The sequence below is a fragment of the Condylura cristata genome, unplaced genomic scaffold (assembly GCF_000260355.1).
Source record: "Condylura cristata isolate star-nosed mole 26May11 unplaced genomic scaffold, ConCri1.0 scaffold00003, whole genome shotgun sequence".
In the NCBI taxonomy this organism is placed as follows: domain Eukaryota; kingdom Metazoa; phylum Chordata; class Mammalia; order Eulipotyphla; family Talpidae; genus Condylura; species Condylura cristata.
The window spans coordinates 33,456,014-33,479,369 of NW_004567104.1; the positions used below are offsets into that span (position 1 = coordinate 33,456,014).

The 23,356-nt window shown below is 34.9% G+C and overlaps 1 protein-coding gene across 3 annotated transcripts in view; it reads left to right on the forward strand.

The window, feature by feature from the left end:
* The window catches only part of IQCB1 (IQ motif containing B1), a 47,949-nt gene that overhangs the window by 13,853 nt on the left and 10,740 nt on the right, over nt 1-23,356 (forward strand). For all 3 annotated transcript variants that reach the window (XM_012734006.1, XM_004675171.2, XM_012734009.1), the window contains 6 exons: nt 2,564-2,663; nt 7,947-8,125; nt 9,911-10,014; nt 10,613-10,722; nt 17,433-17,575; nt 20,141-20,289. In XM_012734006.1, coding sequence (XP_012589460.1) covers nt 2,564-2,663; nt 7,947-8,125; nt 9,911-10,014; nt 10,613-10,722; nt 17,433-17,575; nt 20,141-20,289 — 785 coding nt within the window. The remainder of the gene's footprint in view (nt 1-2,563; nt 2,664-7,946; nt 8,126-9,910; nt 10,015-10,612; nt 10,723-17,432; nt 17,576-20,140; nt 20,290-23,356) is intronic.

Below are 23,356 nucleotides of genomic sequence, written 5' to 3' on the forward strand. Positions count from 1 at the left end.
TATTGCGAAGAAGAAATTTCTCCATATGAAAGTATTCAATAAATAAGTGGAAAAGATGATAGAGTAGTCATTTTGCAATCTTAGTGAAATAAAAGACTTAAGAATTAGTCATCCATTACTGTCAATAATCAAAAGGAAACACAACCAGACATTAGCACTAAGTAAGTACAAAGAACTCAAACCTGAATAATTTTATTCCTTTGCCTCCAATTAGATGAGTGAAGAACTGAGAGCCATAGTAAATTTTATCCCAGGTATGCAGTTAGTAAAACGAAGAGTACAGAAAACTCAATGACAGTTGACACAACAAACATAAATAGCAAGAAAAAAAGGGGAAAAAGAAGAGGAGGAATCCAGAGATTGAAGTGAATTTGAATATAAACACAGTGTTTGGATCTTGATTCAAACTTAAAATTCACAAAACAATTGGAAATTGGAACATGGACTGGAGAGTCACAATATTAAAGTGCCAGGTGCTCCCTGGTGGCACAACAGGTGAAAGCACCACACTGTGAAGCTCTCCAAAGCCACTGCAGCACGAGTTCAATTCCTGGCCAGAGAGGTGATCCACATGGCATGGCAGACCTCTCTTGACCCACCCGCTGCTTCCCTAAGCAGTGTAGTGTACTTCAGTAGATCTGCCTATTTTGTTCCCCACTCTGTCTCTGGGGAATCCTTCACCCACCACACCTCTGGCCTATACCCCAGTTCTGTAAGCATAAATAAATAAGCCTTAAAAAAAATTAGAACACCATTATTTAGGTTGAACAATGTTCATATTTTATTTAACAAATCATAAGTTTTAAAAATATTGAATCGAGATGGGGAAAAAATGTGCAAAATGATGTAAAAATAAACTTTTGTAATAAATAAAAAAAATAAAATAAAAGTATATTGGGATATTTATCGATTAAAGCATATGGTGTCTTTTGTTTGCTTCAAAACAACATGGGAGGCAGGAAATGGATAGTTAAGCGAAACAAGATTGGCTTTGAGTTGGTAATTGTTAAAGTTCATTACCTGGTAACTTAGAGATTGATTGTATTATTCTGTCCACTTAAGTGTGGCACTGTAGGCTAACTGCAGCCACTTCAGCACTAGTTTGATCCCCAGCCAGGGAGCTGACCCACATGGTGCAGCAGACCCCTCCTGCCTTGCCCGCTGCACCCCTCAGCAGTATACCCGTTCATCTGCCTGTTCTGCTTCTCCCTCTGTCTCTGGTGAATCCTTTTACTCTTCTTGCACCTCTGAGCTGTACCCCAATGCTGTTTGCATAAATAAATACCAGGCTTTATTTGTGGGAACCAGTTAGTTCTCTGACTGTACTTGAAAAACAGAACAGGGACTCTGAAAATCAGCTATATAATAATGTATTATAAAACAATATAAAAAAACCAGAATTAATGTTTGATAAATTATTTGTATATTTTCCCAATATAGAAAAATGCAAATTTATGTGCATAGTATGTAGTGATGATTTTAGTTAATTCAGAGTTAGAAATAGTTATTAGTAAAATATTTTTATTTTTATTTTTATTTATTTATTTATTTTAATTTAGTAAAATATTTTTAGTAGACAAAAATAGATTATCCCAGCTACCAATTTTTTTTTTTAATGATGGACAATAAAAACTCATAGGAATAAGAGTAGTGGAATTGCTGCTTGAAGTTACTGATTTTTTTAATTGTTATTTAGTGAAATATTAAAATATTGGATTTTGTAATAGAAATGAAAGAAATCAAGTATTTTCCCCAGGAAATGAAAAGAATAAAGATTTTGTGTAGTAGTCACAGAACTCATATGCCAGCATACCTGATCCTGCTTTCATTAAAATTATGATCAGTTGGATGTAAAAATAAACTGTTGTATTATTTAAAAAAAATTATGATCATGATCAGTTAGTAGAAAAACAGAAACTGATATTTACTGAGAACTAGTCTGTTTTTTAACTTTCTACAGTAGTCTTGTAGAAGGCTATTTCTCATTTTACAGATAAAGAAGTAGATGTTCTGCAAGCCATTTACATCAACATCCAATGTCTAGTCTTCATAACTGGCTGCTCAAAGTCCAAAAATTACAAATCAATAAAAATAAAAGTTGTTTTGAAATTAGTGACTTAATTATTATTTTAAAAAGATATAGTCAACATGATACAGTATGTAAAATGTATGAAGTATATGAGCTACTGATTACAGTCATTGATACCATTTTTCATTCCTGCATACTATCTTCTTCACCATAAATTCGATTTTATTCATCTTGAAATAGATTGCTAGAAGAAAGATATTTTAGAATATGCTGTATTTTATTTTCAATTTTAGGAAAGATATCAATAGATTATTAGATTGATATTTGATGTGTTCTCTATCACTGTTATAAAAATGGAATGCCTGTTATTTATGGTTATTAAGAATGCTGCATTTTAAAGTCTTAGTTACAAAGCTTACCAAGGCAAAAAGTTTAATAGAAATCATGCTTTGAATTTGTTTTGAAAGGATAGGTACATCCCAATTGTGTCATGGAATCTTTGTCTTAATTTTTCTTATTTTCCTCCTCCTGTAGTATTACAAAGTGATCATTTCTTGCATTTGCTGCAGACTGACAATATTCAAATAGGATCTACAGTCATGACTTTGCTACAGAATATGCTGCAGATCAACAGGTAACTTGGTTTTACAAGATAATACTAATTTTTAAATTTTTGATCAGAAGCATCACCAATTCCAATTTTGCTGAAATCATGATTGCATAAAACTTAGATGTAACACTCACAAGCTCTATTATTACTATTGTATTTGAGGACAAAATGATTATAAAATACTGTAAAAGACAGAAACTTAATTATTAGATTGGTATATTATCTCAGCTTAAGATTTTAGACCAAAGCCCACTTAGAGAAGAAAATTGCTATAGTATCTGAACAAAAAATACTGGGATCACAATAAAATGTGTTTAATCACATTTACTTAGCAAAACTGGATATTCAGTAGTATGCTTGTAAAAGCATATAAAAGAGGTAATAGGCAGTTTTCTCAGATTAAAGTGGATAGACAGAGTTTACACAGTTGAAATAATTGATTACTTCAACATATGTATTAAGTAGATAATTGTGCCAAGTATGTGTCTGTCACTGGATTCACAAAATTGATTAAGATATAAATTTGTCTTCAAATAGCTTACAAGACTGATAGAGGGATACAGTTATTTTCTACTATGTAAGTTGTAACGTCAAAGATGTGCACAAGTGTTAGTGGAACTCTTAATCCAAACTGAAGGCATATGCTTCTTTAAGAGGCAAACACCTGAGGTGAAACTTAAAGGATGAGAAATTAGCCTGGGAGGAAGAAAGAAAATATTTTAGATAGAGATAACAAAATAAGCAAACACATGTAATAAGAAACAACATACTGAGAATGAAAAGTAGGTACAGTTTATTTTTGCTGGCATTTAAATTTGGTATGGTGAGGTGCTAACAAGTTCAGTAGCAACTTAAGTCATGAAGAGCTTATATACCATTAGAAAAACTGAGTCTTGTAAGTAGTGTGCACCATTGAAGTATTTTTACATTGAGTAAAAATGTTATGCTATGACTGCAGAGGAAGTCTTTAACCAGGTAGAGAAGGCAGAGTAAGCAGCCATGCTAATCCAAGTGAAGTAATACGATTTTGGCTTTAGGCACTAGTACCAGGATAATGAATTTTTTTAAAAAATGAATTAAAATCATAAGGACTTCATTTCTACTTATAATCAAGATGGAATGATAGGTATACCCTCCTACCTGAAATAAACAAACATCAGGAAAAATGAGAATGTCAATTAATGAAATACAATTAGCCCTGAGAAAAAGGAATGAACAAAAACCTAATAGTTTCCTTAAATATTCCATTGAGAACATTTCCAGACTCTGGTACAGAGAGGTCTCCTAGCCAGATTGAATTTCATGAGAGCATGAGGAGATAAAACATTTAGAACTTAGAAGACAAAATACCAGAGATGAGAGAGAGAGCATCACATAGAGAGAATCGCAGAGATCATCAGAGGATTCCTTTAGGTACTTAGTACACTTGTGAGAATACCACCCAATGTTAGGGGAATTCAGTAACCCAAAAGGCCAGTTCTTGTGTTCATAAATAAATCTTAACGAAATTAAAACAAGGAGGGAAGAGCGCTTATGGCACACGGGTGAACTGGTGGTAAAGATTCTATGGGGACTACATTTGAGAAAAAAAGCAAATGTAAAAAAAGTTTTACAAGATGTAAATATATATGTATGTTAAAACTAATTTAGTAAAAAATAAAATAAGAACAAAAAAGAAACAAAAAAATAGTATCAGAAGGTCACACAGAACCAGGAATGTTGCCTGGCACTAACAGCCAAATCGGATAGGTCCATAAATACTAAGGAAGGTATTACCTTAGTTTTGGGGAATAATTAGCATTAGACTTAGCGCTATTCTGGACCATCTAAGGAAATATAAAAGACCCAAAAGGATCAAGATTATTTTGAAGTAACTTAACTACATCTGGTTATTGAAATTGCTTTCATCTTAAAGTCTTTATTACTTAGGGTATACCAAGGTAGCAGAAATGTTACTGTCTTTGATTTGACCTTAAAAAGACAATTGCATTTATGCCATCGTAGAATCTTTTGTTTGATCTTACTATTTTCTCTTTCTTTAGTACTTTAAAGTGATCTTTTCTTGCAGTTACTCAAAGTAAACAATGTTTAGATAGGGCCAATAAATAAATATGCTATGGAACATCCCAACATAGTTGATTTGGTTTCATAAAGTGCTACTGATTTAAATTTTGAGAAGCATTACCAGTTTGATACCTGCTGTGCTAAAATTGTTGGTTGCTTGTCACTTAAACATGACACTTAAAAAATCTTATCAGAAGAAAACTCAAAAATATTTTTAAGAATATAAATATATTCAGCTCCTAATAAGATAAAATTTATATATTTCAGACATGCAAACAAGGCAGAGAGTAGGGCCCATAACAAAAAGAATGTTAAGTGAAATTTACGTATATACTCAAATTATAGGCAGGGACGTTACAACAGTTAATATATTCGTATTCCATATGTTCAGGAAATTGAATAGAAACATAAAACTCAAAACTGAATTCCTAATCATGAAAACTACAATGTTTGAGATTAAAAATATACTAGATAGGATTAATAATAGATTTGACAGTATAGAAGACTAGTGAATTTTAAGGTAGCAGTAGACTATCCAAAATGAAACAGCACAGAAATTCAAAAAGAAAGAAAAGCAAAGAAATCCAAAAAGAAAGAAAATAATGGAACTATTTCAGGCAGCTTTGTATAAGTTTAATCAAGGTATCTAGAGATAATCTAGGTATTAAGAATAAAATTCTTGAAGAAAAAATGATTGAGTGACTCCCTGGTGGCCCAAGGGGTTAAAAGCACAGCACCGTGAAGCTATCAGCAACCACTGCAGCAATAGTTTTATCCCAGGCCAGGGGATCCACATGGCACAGATCTCTTCTGTCTTTCTTGCTGTTCTCCTCTGCAGTGTATTTCAGTAAAGCTGCCTGTTTTTCTCCCCACTCTATCTCTGGTGAGTCCTCTTACCTCCTGCACCTCTGGCCTGTACCTCAGTTCTTGTATGTATAGATGTCTTTTTTTTTTTAAATCTATTTTTAAATTTTTTTATAGATTTATTTATTTATGCATATAGGACAGGGGTGCAGGCCAGAAGTGTAGGGGTGGTGAGAGGCTTCACCACAGGCAGAGTAGGGAGCAGAACAGGCAGACTGACAAAGTACACTGCTGAGGGGAGCAGAAGGCAAGGCAGGAGAGGTCTACTGCACCATGTGGATCACCTCCAGGGCGGGGAATTGAACATACACTGAAGCTGCTGCAGCTAGCTTGCAGTGCTGCATCCTAACCCGTTGCGCCATCAGGGAGGGCTGAAAAAAAGATTAAAAATTTTCCAAATTAGATGACCCCTGAGGGAAGAACAAGTGACTGTGAGGTAAAACAGACTTTTGGAAGAAATCTAGACTATAGGCTTATATGTCATCAATTTGCAGTTGGTAATTGAAAACATGAGAGAAGATTAATTCAGTAGAAAATGTGAATAAAGAAATCAAGCTAAAAATGGAATCCTAGGGAATAATCTTTTTTTTTTTTTTTTAAGATTTATTTTAGGCATACAGAACTGGGGTCTAGGCCAGAGGTGCAGGGGTGATGAGAGAATTCACCAGAGACAGTGGGGAGCAGAACAGGCCGATGGACAAAGTACACTGCTGAGGGGAGCAGCGGGCAGGTCAGGAGAGGTCTGCCACGCCATGTGGTCACCTCCGGGGCAGGCGAGGATCGAACTCATGCTGAAGTGGCTTTAGCTTCTCAGTGCTGTGCTTTAACCCGCTGCGCCACCAGGGAGGGCTTCTTTAAGGAAGCAGGGGAGACCAGTTGTGGTTGAAATCTACGGGAGGGACATTTTTATCACAGAAACTACAGATGGAGAATATCAAGTACTGAAAGGTCAAGAAAAATGAGGACTTAATAATACATATGTAGTTGATGTTTGGTAAGTTACATTGATAAGGTAAAAATCCATCAAGGGCAGTTTTAGTGAAATGGTACATCGGAAGATGAGATGCAATACTTTCAGAAAAAAATGGGAAGTGAGGAAGTAGAGATAGGAAATTTTGGATGAGAAAAGAAACTGAAGGATAAGATGGCGATCCATAGAGAATTTTTTAGGATTAGGAAATTAAGGAGCATTTTAGACCATCTTAACAACTGCATTATAGCATAAACCTTATGCATTGTAAAGAAATGATCAGGTTGAGATAGGGGTAATGTGAAAAGCTTTCTAAAATGAACTCGTTTTTGACCAGAGTTTTGAAAGGTACAATGGAAAGGAATGAGCATACTAAACATAGGTAATAGCATAAGAGCCACAACGATGAAGGAAGAAGTGACACCAACTTACCATGTATTTTAATTAAATGACCTTTAAAATACTTATATCCTTTGATTTTCTAATTTAGGATGAAATACTGATATAGTTTTCTCTTAAAGTCACTTTGATTACTGCTAATGTATTTAAAAAATGTAAAAGCATGATTCTTACACATATATATAATTAATTTGTAAAATAATGAGTAAATCAGTAAGATGTTTATATATTATTCAAAGGAAAATTTGAAGGAGAGGGGATGAATGGAGTTGATTTATCATGGAAGGTAGAAATGAATTTACTGATAGGTAAAAAATTCTATATATGGACAGTAACCTTTAGGGTTATGGTTTCCTGCTGGACAAAAGTCACTTATATTGCTGTTGAACAAAAACCTATTTGCATTACTCTCATTATTTGCTTTAGCCAACCTTTCATGTAATTGTGAAATATAGTCAAAGATGCATAAAACCTAGAAAATCACAAGGATTAGTAAAAGGACACTCAGTAATCTTTTGAATATTTTTGAGTTTCAGGTTATTTTTTAAGCCATCAGTAGTTGAGATGAGGTTCTCAGTGTAATGAAGGAAAGATAGTTTCTCCTATATCAAGTACATGATAATTGATTTTCTGTAGTGTTTTGTCTTCATACATTACTAAGCAATGAACTATATAGTTTTGTTGTTTGTCTCTTACTTCCTTGAAGTTTTTGAATTACTTTTTTAATACTTTGCACATAAATCTTTCCTCCATAATTTTGATTGCAAGTTTCTCTGTGAAGGGGGCCTTTGAATGTTTTGTGTTCCCTATTTTGCTTAGCATGGTGCCCTGTACATAGTAGGAGTTCAGTAAATATGAACTGATTTAATGTGATATATTATTGCCATTCAGCTAAAATCTTGGTTATCTTCTTGCATCAGGCCACAGTCAGGTGTCAAGTTGCTTAACTTTTAACTTGTAATATCTATGCATCAATTAGTAATGCTACATTTTTTTTGTTGTTTTATTAGTGATGGTTTACTCAGAATAAAAGGAAAAACCTTGCATTCAATTTTAGATGAAGTTGTTTTCAAGCTTTTGTCAACTTCTAGTCCAGTCATAAGACATACTGCTACAAAGCTTCTACTGTTAATGGCTGAATTCCATCAGGAAATTTTGATTTTATTGAGACGAAGTATCTACTACAAAGGTACTGCACATGTTCTTTTCTTGAGATTCTCAAAAAAAGCATTGTTATTGATTCCTTATGGAAACCAAAGTTCAGGTGATTTGAAAAAGTAAGACAGTATGCAGCTAAAACCCTGTCACAACAAATACCAGTCCAGGAAAAAAATCTTTCTGTACTCAAGACTATCTTTGTGTCTCATTAGATGGCATATGGTCCTTTGTTGACAAGCGTACAATGAATATTTACTCCTCTGACAAAAAGTTATATGTTCTGTGTTGAATATACCATAGGATAGAAAACAATGACCAAAAGGTTTAGTGACCTTACCAAGACTAACTTTACTGGAGAAAATATCGCTGTGTTTGAGAAACTGATAACCCTTCAGATTCCCCATCAGCTTATTATTCTACAGCTCTTTCACTGCTTTTTCTCAAAACAAAAAAATCTTCTGCACCTTCAACAACAAACATATTCAAATAAAGTCAGAAATTTTGAAAATGAGAGAACTCAGGGCTTTTCCTATGTAATAGCTTTCATTTAATTGAACATTTACTTTATCAGGTACCATTTAACACACTTTATGTGCATCAAAGTATTTAATCTTTATAAGAGATTTACTTATCATTTTACAACAATGTTAAGTAGTTGTATGGGAAAATAAGGTCATTCACCCAAGATCACATAGATTAGCTGTGTTTTATTTTGTTTTGTTAAATATCTATGTAGTTTTATGTTAGTTGTGTTCTTTCATTACTAGTGAGAATTAATTGCATTTTTTTTTCTTATTTAGCATGGTCTGTAAATGGGTTTCTATGTCGTTTTTTAATATACTTTTAATGCAGAATTCAATTTAAAGGAATTTAAAGATTAGAATATTATATGTATTTAACCAAAGCAGTTATACTGGCTTTTTAATCATTTTTGATAATTTGGAAGCAATATCACCTGGGCCATTACAATTACTTTACATTAATTTCAGTAACGCTCTAGAAGATACTTTGCCAGATAAACATTTTTCAATTCTGAATGTCCAACAGTTCATTATAAAGAATTTCACCATAACAAGCTATCTCCTTTTCTCAGTAGTGGAATTTGCTCCATTTCCTTGCACTATTTTTACAGTTTTACTGGTGAAAACTTGAGTCTTGAGAAAAGAACAAGGGTTGGAAATATCTATTCTACACTGGCTTTCCCAACTGTAACTCCATTGCCATTTTACCTTCTTATTGAATACATATATCACTCCAACTTGACCTAGAAATAGTACTTATACATCTGCTCTGATTTATTTTGGACGAAAATGTAGTATTTTAGTATTAAAACACTTCTGTAATATTTGCTTTGTAATTTTCCCCAAATTATATACATTACTGTATTTGACTCATAACCCATTTAAGTGCTTTTATAGAGTATGCATTTATTCAGTATATATCCTTAAAATGTTTTCAATTTTAGGTATTTGTTTTCACACGGAAAAAATATCTCTGACCATAATTGTTCCTTTCCCCTTTTTTAATTAGAGAGATTAATATCAGCCCTCACAAGTAAGCTCTCACAAGTAAACACCTAAGAATCTTAGGACAGATTTTTATATCAGCTCTCACAAGTAAGCACATAAGAATCTTAGGACAGAGAAATATCCTAACAACCTTGATCTAGAAACTTTAAGGAAATAAGAAGAAAAATCATCTGATTAATCTTGTTCATTTATTTCTAAATGAGATGTTTAAACCTCAAATTAATATTGAGTAGATAGTAAAATCATGTTTTGTTTTTAATAGCTCTACCTTTGTTATTTAATTTCAGGTCTCAGAAGTCTACTTTATCAACAAGAACTTGGGACAGAGTTTAATCGAGAACTTAGACAGCTCACTGGACTTATAAGCCCTTGTAAGGAAGTAGAAGAACAGGTATTAAATTGTTTATCAGGAAGTAGAGTAACAGGTATTAAATTATAAAAATAATTTGCATGATATCTGCTAACATTCAGTAAACATTTTAATTTCAAATATTGGAGTGATATAGCCTCTTGACTCTTTCATTTACTTTCTCCCTTTCTTCTCTCCCCTTAACATCCCAAACAGTCTTAGCTTAATGGGGGGAAAGACTGTATATGTACTAAATTTTTAACCCAAGCCCCTATTTAAACTTGTACAGAGTTCTTTTAGGTGCTTAAAACCTTGAATAAGTGAGGCCAGACATAAGAAGCCAAGCAAAGAGGTTTAAAGCATTAAGTAAGCAGAACTAAGAAATCTTTGAAAAGAGAATGAAGTGAGATTAATCAGAATTTGAAACTAATCAGACAATAATTTGAATATATTCTGGATATTGCCTAATTGAGCCCAGCATTTGGAGGTCAGTTTTAATATTCTTAGGCCTTCCTTATCCTGGACCTATGAAAATGTTTCTTTCTAAAGATAAATACTTTTATAGACCTGATATTTTAAGACTTTCTAAAAAATACATTCCTAAAGATGTCACTAATTTAATTCTGGCCTTTAATTTTAGAAACTACATCAAGCAGCTTGCTTGATTCAAGCTTATTGGAAGGGTTTCCAAACTAGAAAGAGATTAAAGAAGCTTCCATCTGCTGTGATTACATTGCAGAGGAGATTCAGGTAAAAAATACTGGTGAGAAAAATGATGATCTGAGAATGGCTAGATAAATTATTTTAGAATACAGCTGAGAAAAACTTATTAGAAGTGTATGTATGTGTGTCTTTTCAGTTCCTAATCTGTCTCTTTGGTTTCATTTCTTCTATACAGTTTTGAGAAACATTATGCCACTATCTAGATGCACTATCAAAATGAAGGACAATATGTTAGACAAAAGTATGATGTACTTAAAATCAAGTTACTTAATGTTTTGGGTCAAGCCTATTGAAAAGGAGCCAGTGATAGTCATCTTATTAGCCCTCAAAACCAAAAATTTGCCTAATTGTTCAAATGTAGTTGTAAAACCTTGTATAAGTAAGATTTAAGTATTTACTGTGATATTCCTTAATAAATAGGGCATAAATGGATATAGTCATTGAGATATAACATAGTTGTCATTTATGTCCATTTCAAGTAGGCTAAAAATGAAATACTGAAAATACAGTTCAGTTTTTTATACCATAATTTCATCAGGGTTGGAATCTCTAGAATGCTAACTTCTAGAAGGAAGGCTCACTTAGAGCTCAAATGCATGTAGCCACAATAACAATTTATTGGGGGGAAATTCCTATTATAACAATGTAAGCATACAATTCAGTTGGTAGCCAAAGGGGAAAGGTACAAACCTCTTGGCAATGCTCAGGAGACCAGTGCAGAACAATGGGCAGAATCTGGACTAGATAGTTCCTGGCAGCCCTTTGTCTTTAGAAAGAGAGGGAAGGTCACTTTGCATATCAGAGTTACCCCCCAACCTCCAAGAATTCTCTTGCCAATACCTGAAGGAGGTTTTAGTCCATAAGCATCTTAAATTAATTTAAATTCAGTATTTTCAGAGATGTATTATCAGGGCTACATACTAATTTTAATTTCGGTGGGACTTTTCTGCACAACTAGGTAATCTGTTCTCTTACACATCTCTTTATCAGTGTCCTCAAAAAAGGGATTCCTTTTTTTTTTAATTACAAAAGTTTATTTTTACATCATTTTGTACATTTTTTTACATCTCAATTGTAATCCCCGTGGGTTTCCCATCACCAAGTTACCCGTGTGCCATCACCATAATCCCGTGCATTTCCCTCCCCGGGATTGCTTTTTAATTGCTAAGGTTAAGTTACTTTCATTCTATCTCAATTGTTAGGATAATTACAAATCTCAACACAATAACTCAATCAGAGCAATACAAATGCCACTAACCCATCCATATTCTTAGAGGTAGTACAGAGTACATTAACATAAAATGACTCAACTCCTGTGTCATTGGTGATAAAACAGTCATGTCAGGTGAATTTTCATACAACCTAGCTTAAACTAAACTTGTATTTTCCAGAAATTAATCTTTTTTTTTAATAAGTTTTGATAATTGCAGCTATGTTGAACTTTGTATGTGTGTTCTTTCTATTGCCTCTAAGAATCTAAATTAGAATCTGAAGGGTAGATATTAAAACCATTCTGGTTTACAGGTAATATGTTAAGAGTCACAATGTATATTCTTTTGAGATATTTTTGTAGACCCTTGCCTTCTGTGGTCAACTCAGAGTGTTTTGGGTTTTTAAAAAAGATTTATTTATTTATGCATACAAGAACTGGGGTACAGGCCAGAGAAGCGAGGGGTGAGAGGGTTCACCAGAGACAGCGTGAAGAGCAGAACAGGTATATACAGTGAAATAACACTGCTGAGGGGAGCAGCGGGTGGGTCAGGAGAGGTCTGCCATGCCATGTGGATTGCCTCCCTGGCCAGGAATCGAATTTGTGCTGCAGTGGTTGTGGATAGCTTCATAGTGCTTTAACCCATTGCACCACCAGGGAGGACCCAAAGTGGTTTTTATTTATCATTCTCAGCTGTCTGTCTTCTTACATTTAAAGATACCCCTATATCATGGATTCAGACCTTAATGTTGTTTTTTTTTTAATATTTTATTATTTATTTGTACATACAGAACTGAGGTACAGGCCAGAGGTGCAAGGGTGGTGAGAGGCTTCACCAGAGACAGAGTGGAGAGCAGAACAGGCCGATGAAGTATACTACTGAGAGAAGCAGTGGACGGGTTAGGAGAGGTCTGCCACACCATGTGGTCACATCCTGGGCGGGGATCGAACTCATGTTGAAGTGGCTTTAGTTCCTTAGTGCTGTGCTTTAACCTGCTGTGCCATCAGGGAGGGCCAAGACCTTAATGTTTTTTTTAAAGATTTTGTTTGTTTATATTTTTGCATAGAAGGACTAGGGTACAGGCCAGAGGTGTGGTAGGGGGCAGTAAGGGATTTACCAGAGACAGAGTGGGAAACAGCAGCAGATCTACTGAAATACATTGCTAAAATCAGCAGCAGGTGAAACAAGAGTGGTCTGCTATGCCATGTGGGTTACCTTCCTGTCCAGTGGTCAAACATAGGCCTTGGAGTGAGCCTTCACAGTGGTAGTGCTAAAGCTTAATCTCTAGGCCACCCAGGAGGCTCCAGGACTTTAATGTTGAGTCCCACAATAGTCACCAAATTTGCTATGTTAACTTTTTCTTGCAATATTAAAAGCTTGCTTTATTGGAGTCCATTGCTTTATGTAACAAAACGAATTACAAATATTTTCCCTTAAAACAGCTGTGAAGTAACTGGAATTTCAGCAAAGGTTATTTCCTTCTCTTTGTGATTAGGCCATTTCCCTCTCTTAGGTGTCTTTTTTGTTTGTTTGTTTTTTCAGGGGGAAGTAATTGTTCACCTCTCACAATGGTGAGTCCAGATTTATCAGAGTCCTTTAGTTTAAACAAGAAATAGTCTTTTACAGTCATACCATATCCCAGATGAAGTACTTTCTTGTAGGGTTCTTTTTTTACTTAATAACTTTTCATAGTTGGAAATTTTATTTTCTGTTAAATATTGGTTTCCTCAGCAAGGTTTTCTGAAACAGATAACTACTTCAGTTATTTTCTTGAAACCACTCTTTACCTACATTTGTCATGGTATTGATGTTTAGGTAGTCCAGTTATATTTGCTTGTCTGTAAATGAGGTTTTTTTTCCTTCACAAATCATAGGTTCATTGAGTGGTAAAAATTTAAAATGGCAGAAACACATATTAACAAGAAAAAGATTTATGAAACTGTGCAGCACCTGTAGAAGAAACATTGTATGTAGTGAGTAACTCACAGGGGTCATTAGAACTTGAGTTTATTTAGCATCTTAAAGAAAAATAAACTTGTAGAAAAATAATAAATCAAAAAAAGGACAGACTTTTAGGGGCAGTAAACTGTGGAAATGTAGATTTAGTGGGAAAATAATGGAAGATGTAGTTTCATGTTGGCACCAACTTTCATCTTCTTATCACTTTAAAACTTTCTTGGGAGAAGGAATTTTGAGCAGTCCTCACTGCTTGACATTTCTGCTTCTAGTCCAATAGGGATGCTCTGAGGGAGCTGCTTTCTGTACCTGTTGATTCTTATTTGCCTTAAGCTCAAAATAATAATTTTGTCAACATACCATCCTCTTGAAACTTAGTACCTTAAGAAAACTGTATCTTGTGTGTTTGCCTGAGAGAAAATACCAAACTGCAATCTTTCCGGTAAATATTTGTTGTCAATGAACATAATTCACCAGCTTCTTTCTTCTTTGCCCATTAATTCATGGCACTCAGCAGGTTCATTTAAATTCTACAGGAGAGGAATTCCTGACCTATTGGCAGTGAATAGTTTGGTCACTTCCTTCTTTGATGACAAAAATACATATAAAGTAAATGTAATGAAAAAAGAGCACTTAAAAATTATTTTGAGAAAATAGTATCTGTTCAGTCTTTTTCTTTTTCAAGAAACAGTATAGACACCAAATGGTTAAATGCCTACTCTTTCTTGCAAAGAAGCCAATTGAATCTACAAATCTTTTAATTTTTTCATTATTATAAAAATCAACCCACAGAACTAGAGTGTTACTAAGAAGGGAAATATAACATCCAGAGTTACATAATTCCTAAAAAATGTGTTCATGTAACTCCAGAAGAATGCATTTACAAAATAGAATTAGAAAAACTATTTCAATTACTGAACCTCACTATTCTGCTGTATCTGGTTTGTTTTCTTTCACCTCCATGTTCCCTTATCTTTTCAGTTTTGTCATATTTAATAGCCTTCACTCCTAAGCTGTTTTTTAAACCCTATTTTCTGACAAATCAAATGTCTTTGCAATGCAGTTTTACTGATTAAAGTATTTCTTGTGCTGATACTATATCAAAAATTCTGATAATATAATAATAGATATTATAATACATGACCAACTGGAAGTTAGAAACAAGTGGGGTTGTGTTTTGTTGAGAATCATTTTGAAAGGAAATTTTGTTCAGAGCCTGTTCTCTTTTCTTCCATAATGGGTAAGGGGCAAAACATTCTTATCTACATGTTGTACAACTCAGAAGTTTTGGGGCTAGTTTGTAAAAGAGACAGGTTTCTTTGGGAAGGGAAAAAAACCTTACTTGACCTCCAAACTCTTAAGAAGAATTAAAAACACTTAGGAACTATTCAATGAAACCCTGTGTCCCCTCAGGAACCCCCTCTCCCTTTAGAGCTTACACATGTTAGGTATTTCTACCTTTTATAACAGGTTGATAACTTTAGCATAAGTGGAAAGCCAAAGGGAAATTAAGTTGTATTTGGTAGCAGTTAAGAAATTGTAAAAAACAACACAAAACTTTATCTAAATAACTTTATGAGTTTTACTTCACTACCTTAAATGACTTCTCTTTAAAATCGTATTGCTGGCACTCCTTGGTGGTTTAACAGGTTAGGAGGCAGCATTGCAAGCTCACCACAGTCACTTCAGTGTGAATTCCATCCCCAGCCCCGAAGGTGATCCAAATGGTGCAGCAGACCTCTCTTGTGTCTCCCTCTGCTCCCCTCAGCGGTGTACTTCATAGATCCACCTGTTCTGCTTCCACTCTGTCACTGGTGAATCCTCTCACCACCCCTCCACCTCTGGCCTGTAGCCCAGTTTTGTATGCATAAATAAATAAATCTTTAAAAAAAATAAATAGCATTGTATTGCACTTAAATGTTTTTGCTTTTTCAAAAGAAATCGATTTTAAAACTATCCTTTGTAAATACACCATTATGAAGTCTGGCTGTCCACAGAGGTCTAGCCAAGATGCCACATTTGTTGGCAATTTAATTCTAGGTGAGAGCAAATGCCCTTGAGTTGGGCACTTGCAAATTAAAGACAAATAATGTATTCTGCTCTGCTTCTTGTTCTCTTTTTTTCCTCCTACCTCCCTATGACTATCTAAAGGCATTTTGAGTTTGTTCACTAATTTACTAGTAGACTAATACTAGTGCTATCTTTGCAGTGCCCTTACATAGTGATATAGGAAGGAATCAAAGGTAAGGCGAAATGGCTGAGAAATTTTGGTGAATAAAAGCAAATAGAGAAGTCCCAATTAAATAAAACTTTGTGCAAATATGAAAAATGTTATAGTCAGTTATAAATTAAAAATTAGGTAAAAATGAAGAAAATAATACACATCTAATCACACCATGCAGTGAAAATTGCCATTGAAATTTTAATGTTTTTTAATCACTTTTTTTATATAAGAAATATATAATCTTTAGCACAATTGGGATTTCTTCTATATCTAATTTTATTTTCACTTGATATTGGATTGTAGCTATATTTTTCATGTTACTAAATACTCTGAAATTTTTATTTTTTCTTAGTTTATAAAATTCCACACCTTGAATAAACCAGTATTTATTTTAACTTCTAATTATGGGAGATTGTTATTAATTTATCACTATGGGAAGCATTCTTGAACATAAATCTTTATATAGAAAGATAAAGAAATATACTTATGATTTTTCTTTAATAAGAAAATGATCTGAAATGTAATTGATCACCAAAGGCGCTTTTTTTTTTAAAGATTTATTTATTTATTCATACAGAACTGGGGTACAGGCCAGAGATGCGGAGGGTGAGAGGCTCTTCAACAGACACGGAGTGGGGAGCAGAAAAGGCAGATCAATGAAGTACCCTGCTTAGGTGAACAGGTGGGTCAGGAGAAGTCTGCCACGCCATGTGGTCACCTCTGGGGCAAGCGGAATCGAACTCATGTGGAAGAGGCTTAAGCTTCTTAGTGCTGCGCTTTAACCCGTTACACCACCAGGAAAGGCCAACAAAGGCTTTTGACACATATTTTAAGTATTTCTCTAGACTTTTGATGCATATTTCCAAGTATTTCTCCAGAAAGGAGCAATGTTACATGAAAACATTATCTCATCATCCTCCAACACTAGGAATTGCTCTTTAAAAAAAATTTTTTTATGGCCTTCCCTGGTGGTGCAGCGGGTTAAAGCACAGCACTGAGAAGCTAAAGTTTGATTCCCGGAGGTGACTATATGGCCTGGCAGACCTCTCCTGGCCCGTCCTCTGCTCCCCTCAGCAGTGTCGATCTGCCTGTTTGTCCATCTGCCTGTTCTGCTCCCAACGCTGTCTCTGGTGAAGCCTCTCGCCACCCCTGAGCCTCTGGCCTGTACCCCAGGTCTGTATGCACAAATAAATAAATCTTAAAAAAATAAAATTAAATTAAAAAAATAAAATTTTTTTTCTGTCTGCTTTTATGTAATTACTGCTGAGGTTAAGCATTCTTTTTTGTACTCTTGAGACATATGACTTATGGAAGTTGTATTAATGCACTTAATGTTTCCATCACAGATATAAGCAAGCAAAGATACTACTGAAGCAAAATAGGCAGAAGGAAGAAGACGACCACAAATTACAGTTGCAACTTCAAAGACAAAGAGCCATGAGACTTTCCCGTGAATTAAGACTGAATATGCTTGATATAGTTCATCCAGGTGGGTAGCAGTGTCAATTATGTAAGAACAACAATTTTTAGGACTTTTTTTTTTTATTAGAATAGTTTACTTTTACATCATTTTGTGCCTTTTCCATCTCAGTTGTAATCCCTGTGGGCTTCCCAACCTCATAGTCCCCTGCATAGTACCCCCATAGTTTTGATCCCATTCCCTATTCTACCCGGTAAAATGTCTCTGGTATATATCTCTGTTCAATATTATTATTTTCCCTCCCTCGGTCCTTTCTGCTCCTACTATGAGTGAAATCATCTGGTATTGGTCTTTTTCTGTCTGGCTTATTTCTTTCTTTCTTTCTTTTTTTTTTTTAAAGATTTATTTATTTATTCATATAGAACTGGGGTACAGGCCAGAGTTGCAGGGGCAGAGAGGATTCACCAGAGACAGAGTGGGGGGCAGAACAGGCAGATCAACGGAGTACACTGCTGAGGGGAGCATGGGGCGGGTCAGGAGAGGTTTGCCGCGCCATGTGGATTACCTCTGGGTCAGGTGGGAATGGAACTCATGCTGAAGTGGCTTTAGCTTCTTAGTGCTGTGCTTTAACATGCTGCACCACCAGGAAGGGCCTCTGTCTGATGTATTTGACTCAGCATGATCCCATCCAGCTCCATCCATGTTCCTGCAAAAGGCATGCATTTATCTTTCTTGATGGCATTTGGGCATTTGGGTTGATTCGATGTCTTTCCAGTTGTAAATAAAGCAGAAATAAACATGGTGGTGCAGGTGTCTTTTTGAATCAGTGTTTTTGTGTCTTTTGGATAGATGCCTAGGAGTGGAATTGCTGGATCATAGGGAAGCTCCATTTTCAGCAGTTTGAGAAACCTCCAGTTTTCCATAGTGATTGTATTCCCACCAGCAGTGCAGGAGAGTTCCTTTTTCTCCACATCTTCGCCAACATTTGTTGTTGCTAGTTGTTTTAAGTTTGCATTCCCACCAACAGTGCAGGAGAGTTCCTTTTTCTCCACATCTTCGCCAACATTTGTTGTTGCTAGTTGTTTTACGTTTGCATTCCCACCAACAGTGAAGGAGAGTTCCTTTTTCTCCATATCTTTGCCAACATTTGTTGTTGCTAGTTGTTTTAAGTTTGCATTCCCACCAACAGTGAAGGAGAGTTCCTTTTTCTCCATATCTTTGCCAACATTTGTTGTTGCTAGTTGTTTTAAGATGTGCCATTCTCACTGGGGTGAGGTGGTATCTCATTGTGGTTTTGATTTGCATCTCCCTTATTACAAGTGATATTGAACATTTTTTCATATGCTTGTTGTCCGTCTGCAATTCCTCTTTGGAGAAATGTCTTTTTAGCTCTTCTGCCCATTTTTTGATAGGGTTGTTTACTTTTTTTGTTGTTGTTGAGTTTCATCAATTCTTTGTATATCTTTGTGGTCAATCCTTTACCACTAGTATTGTGTGAGAACATTTTTTCCCAATCAGTGGGATGTCTGTCTTTTGTAATGTCTCTTTTGCTGTACAGAAGCTCTTTAACTTGCTGTAATCCCATCTATCTATCCTTTCCTTCACTATCGTTGCGTTGGGTGCTGTATCTTTAAAGATGTTACTGAGCTGTATGTCATGTAGCGTTTTGCCCATCTTTGCTTCCAGGTATTTTATGGTTTCTGTTCTTATGTCTAGATCTTTAATCCACTTCGAGTTGGGTTTTGTGCATGGTGCAAGGTAATGATCTAGTTTCATTTTTTTTGCATGTAGCGTCCCAGTTTTCTGTTTCATTGTATATTCTTTGTAGAGCATCTTTCAATAAACTAAATTTCTTACTAACCTAGTAATTTCTAGAACTCTGTGACATCTTTTTGGCACCTCTGGCCTACCAAGCTGAAATTAAAGTGTAGTCTGGGAGATCTCATTAGTTTCAAGATTTTTTATTTTTACAATTTCCCTTTGTCTCTTACTACTCATTCCTAGCATCCTTCACTAGATTGTTTCTTCTCTTCTCTTTGCCTCAGCTATAGATGTTTCACAAGGTTTTTTGTCCTCACCCCGTCATTTTCATGTTACTCTTCCTAGAGTTAATCTCATACTGAAACTATAGCTTCAGTTGCTATTGTCGTCAATTCATCAATACTAATGAATTCATTAGTATAATATTCCATATGGTAAACTTTTCACTGTATTGAGGTAGCATTGGTTTACAGCATTTTATATAACTTAAAGGTACTGATTCACATCTGACATAAAAGAAACTAGGAAACACATAGTGTAAATAATTAAAATAATAATTTTGCTCTTCTAGTGGTGGTATTGATTAACTTCCTAATTATGGACTTGTAATTCTTTTTTCTAAATGTTCATGCTATTGAATTTTCATCCCTGTTTTCATTGATCCTTCCTCTAAAGAAGCAATAAAATTTGAGAAAACTTTTGGAACTCTTTGCTTTTCAAATCTTAGTACCATTATGAAATAATAGAGTTTGGAAAATAATGAACACTATCAGGGGTAGGGGGGAAGAATTCCAAGATTGTTATTATCACTGTTCTAATTCCAGAACTTGAGAAAACTTGAGTATTTTGTAATCATGTCTGTCATCTTTTTAGGTCAGATGGAAAAACATAATCAGGAAATAGAAGAGAAATCAGCATTGATTATCCAGAAACATTGGCGAGGATGCAGGAATAGGAAAATTTTTCACCAACAGAGGCCGTCTCTCACGGAGTATAAAGCAGCTGTCACACTTCAGAGAGCAGTGAGTCTGATACAGCAAAAAGAGTACTACGTAGGAAGCAAATGCATGGATTCAAACCTAACTTTGCTGTTTAGGTTTGAACCTACAGGCTTAGCCAAGTTGATTAGCTTTCTTGAGCCTTAGTTTCTTCCACTGCAGAATCTCCTTATCACTGATCAAATTGTTTTAGAGATTTGGTCCTTTCATAAACCCTGTTCATCATTTACCATGCTGCAATATTGTTATTTGTTAATTTTTTTTTCTTTCTTCATCTGAACTCCTTAAGGGACTAAGTCTCTTTTTATATTCGTTCTCATCATGTGCTTGCACATGAATGATTATCTACCCTTCTGTTTTTATTCAGTTATTTAAAACAGATGACATAATTATGGAAACATGTTTTATAAATTTCAAAGTTTAATGTATTTGCAACTTACCACATTTAATTTTTATAGTGTATAAATATAATTAGATCATTGTAATTTTTTTTAATGTTTTCTTTTTAAAGATTTATTTTAGTTGTACATACAGAACTGGGGTACAGGCCAGAGGCTCAGGGGTGGCAAGAGGCTTCACCAGAGACAGAGTGGGGAGCAGAACAGGCAGATCGAGGAAGTACACTGCTGAGGGGAGCAGCGGGCGGGTCAGGAGAGGTCTGCCACGCCATGTGGTCACCTCCGGGGCAGGCGGGAATCGAACTCATGTGGAAGTGGCTTTAGCTTTTCAGTGCAGTGCTTTAACCCGCTGCGCCACCAGGGAGGGCCAGATCATTGTAATTTTTAATGGGTATTTTATAGATCCTATAAAGTGGGCATTTATCAAAAGTCAAGAATCATGTTGTAGGTTTTATTTACAGCTCAGTTTTTAATTTTTATAAGCAATTATGATGTAGATTTTGTATATAACAATAAAGAACAACAAAGTGCCTGAATTCTAATTCTGTTCCACTATTCACCAGGCATATAATCTTTAAAAAATTATTTCAACTCTCTCCATCTCAGTTTTTTCATATGTAGATGACAGTAATACTAGTACATCCCTTAGGAGGTTATTGTAAGGAGTGAATGAGTTAATACAGGGAAAGAGCTAAAAGTAGCTTATCTAATTGTGGCTTTTCATGAATGGTATGCTAAGATTTAGCTACCTTCCCCCACTCTTGCTTATTTTATACCAAAGCCAATATGGAAACATTACCATTTAGACATCTTTTTTAATAGTATTCACTTCTTTTTGGTATATTTATGAGAGAAAGTGATATAGTTTTGATTGACTTATCTATAGTATTTTATCATTGTCTGTTTTTATGTAAGAGCTGGTACAAGGCGAGATTGTATGCTTTCATCACCATGCAGTATATTTTTGGATGTCCTAGCAGCAGCAGTTAGGCAAATGAAGGATATAAAAAGAATTCAATGAATGTAATTTCTATTTGCAGGAAACCCACCCTACAGAAGCCATGAAAAAAACTAATTGAAACAATAAATCAGTTTAGTAGAGTGGCAGGCTACAAAGTAGATATATAAAAAAATCACTTGCCTCCTGTATGAGATACAAGAGGAAAAAGTCTAAAAAAGCAGTCCCATTTTCAATTACATCAAAAAGAATTAGAGTAAACATAACAAAGGAGGTAAAGGACCTATACAAAGAAAACTCTAAGATACTGTTAAAAGAAATAGAGTACACAAAAATGAAAAGCTATTCCTTAGTCATGGATTGGAAGAATTAATATTGTCAAAATGGCCATTTCACCCAAAGAAATTTATAGATTCAGTGCAATGCCTATCAAACTTTAAATGGATAACTTGAAAGAAATAGAACACTACTGAAATTCATATAGAACCACAAAAGACCCTGAATAGCCAAAGCATTCTTGACAAAAAAAAAAAGAGGAAGAACGGTGATTTCACATTGCCAGGCTTCAAGCCATATTGCAAAGCTACAATAATCAAAAACAGTTGATACTGGAGCAAAAACATACAGACCAATGGACTAGAATTGAGAGTCCAAAAATAAACTCATACTTATATGGATAGTTAATTTGTAATAAAGAAACCAAGAATGTACACTGGAACAAGGCAATCCTCTTCAGTAAGTGTTAGAAAAACAGGTACAGAAGAATGAAATTAGATCCACTCTTACACACAATACACAAAAACCAACTCAAAATAGATAAAAGACTTAGATTTAAGACCTGAAATCACAGGAAATACAGAAGAAAACAAAGACAAACAGTTCCCAACATATACTTCAGAGATATCTTTATGTATTCATTTCCAACAGTAAGGCAATCAAAAGAGAATATGAATTATCAAGACCACATGAAACTAAACAACTCTGCACAGTGAAAGAAACTGAAAAAAAAAAAAAAAAAAAGACACCCTGCTGAATGGGAGAAAATACTTGCACACCATGCACCTGACCAAAAAAAAAAAAAGACTTTTGATAGCAACGATCTACAAAGAACTCATTTATCAACAAAAAGAAAGCAACCCAATAAGAAAATGAGCAGAATAGTTAGACACTTGACATTTAGATGTCCAACAGTCACATGAAAAATGCTCGTTATAACTTATCAGGGATATGCAAATCAAAACCACAGTGAGGTTTCACAATACTACTTCACATGTGTGAGGCTGACCCATGTCAGAAACACCAGAAACAAAGCAAGGATGTGGAGGAAAGAGATCCCTCTTACACTGTTGATGGGAATGTAGACTGATCCAGCCACTATGGAAAATAGTGTGGAGGTTTCAAAGATTAGAAAGAGACTTACCATATGACCCAGCAGTTCCACTACTAGATATCTACCTGAGCAATGCATAACCACTAGTTTGGAGGGATGTATGCACTCCTCTATTTGTTGCATTTACAATAAGCAAACTGTGGAAACATTCTAAGTACCAAAAGACACGAGTGGTTAAGGAAGATGTGGTATATACACAAAATGGAGTATTACTCAACTATCAAAAAGATAAACTTACTGGCCCTTCCTGGTTGCTCAATGGGTTAAAGCACAGCACTGGGAAGCTAAAGCCACTTCCGCATGAGTTCGATTCCCGCCTGCCCCGGAGGTGACCACATGGCATGG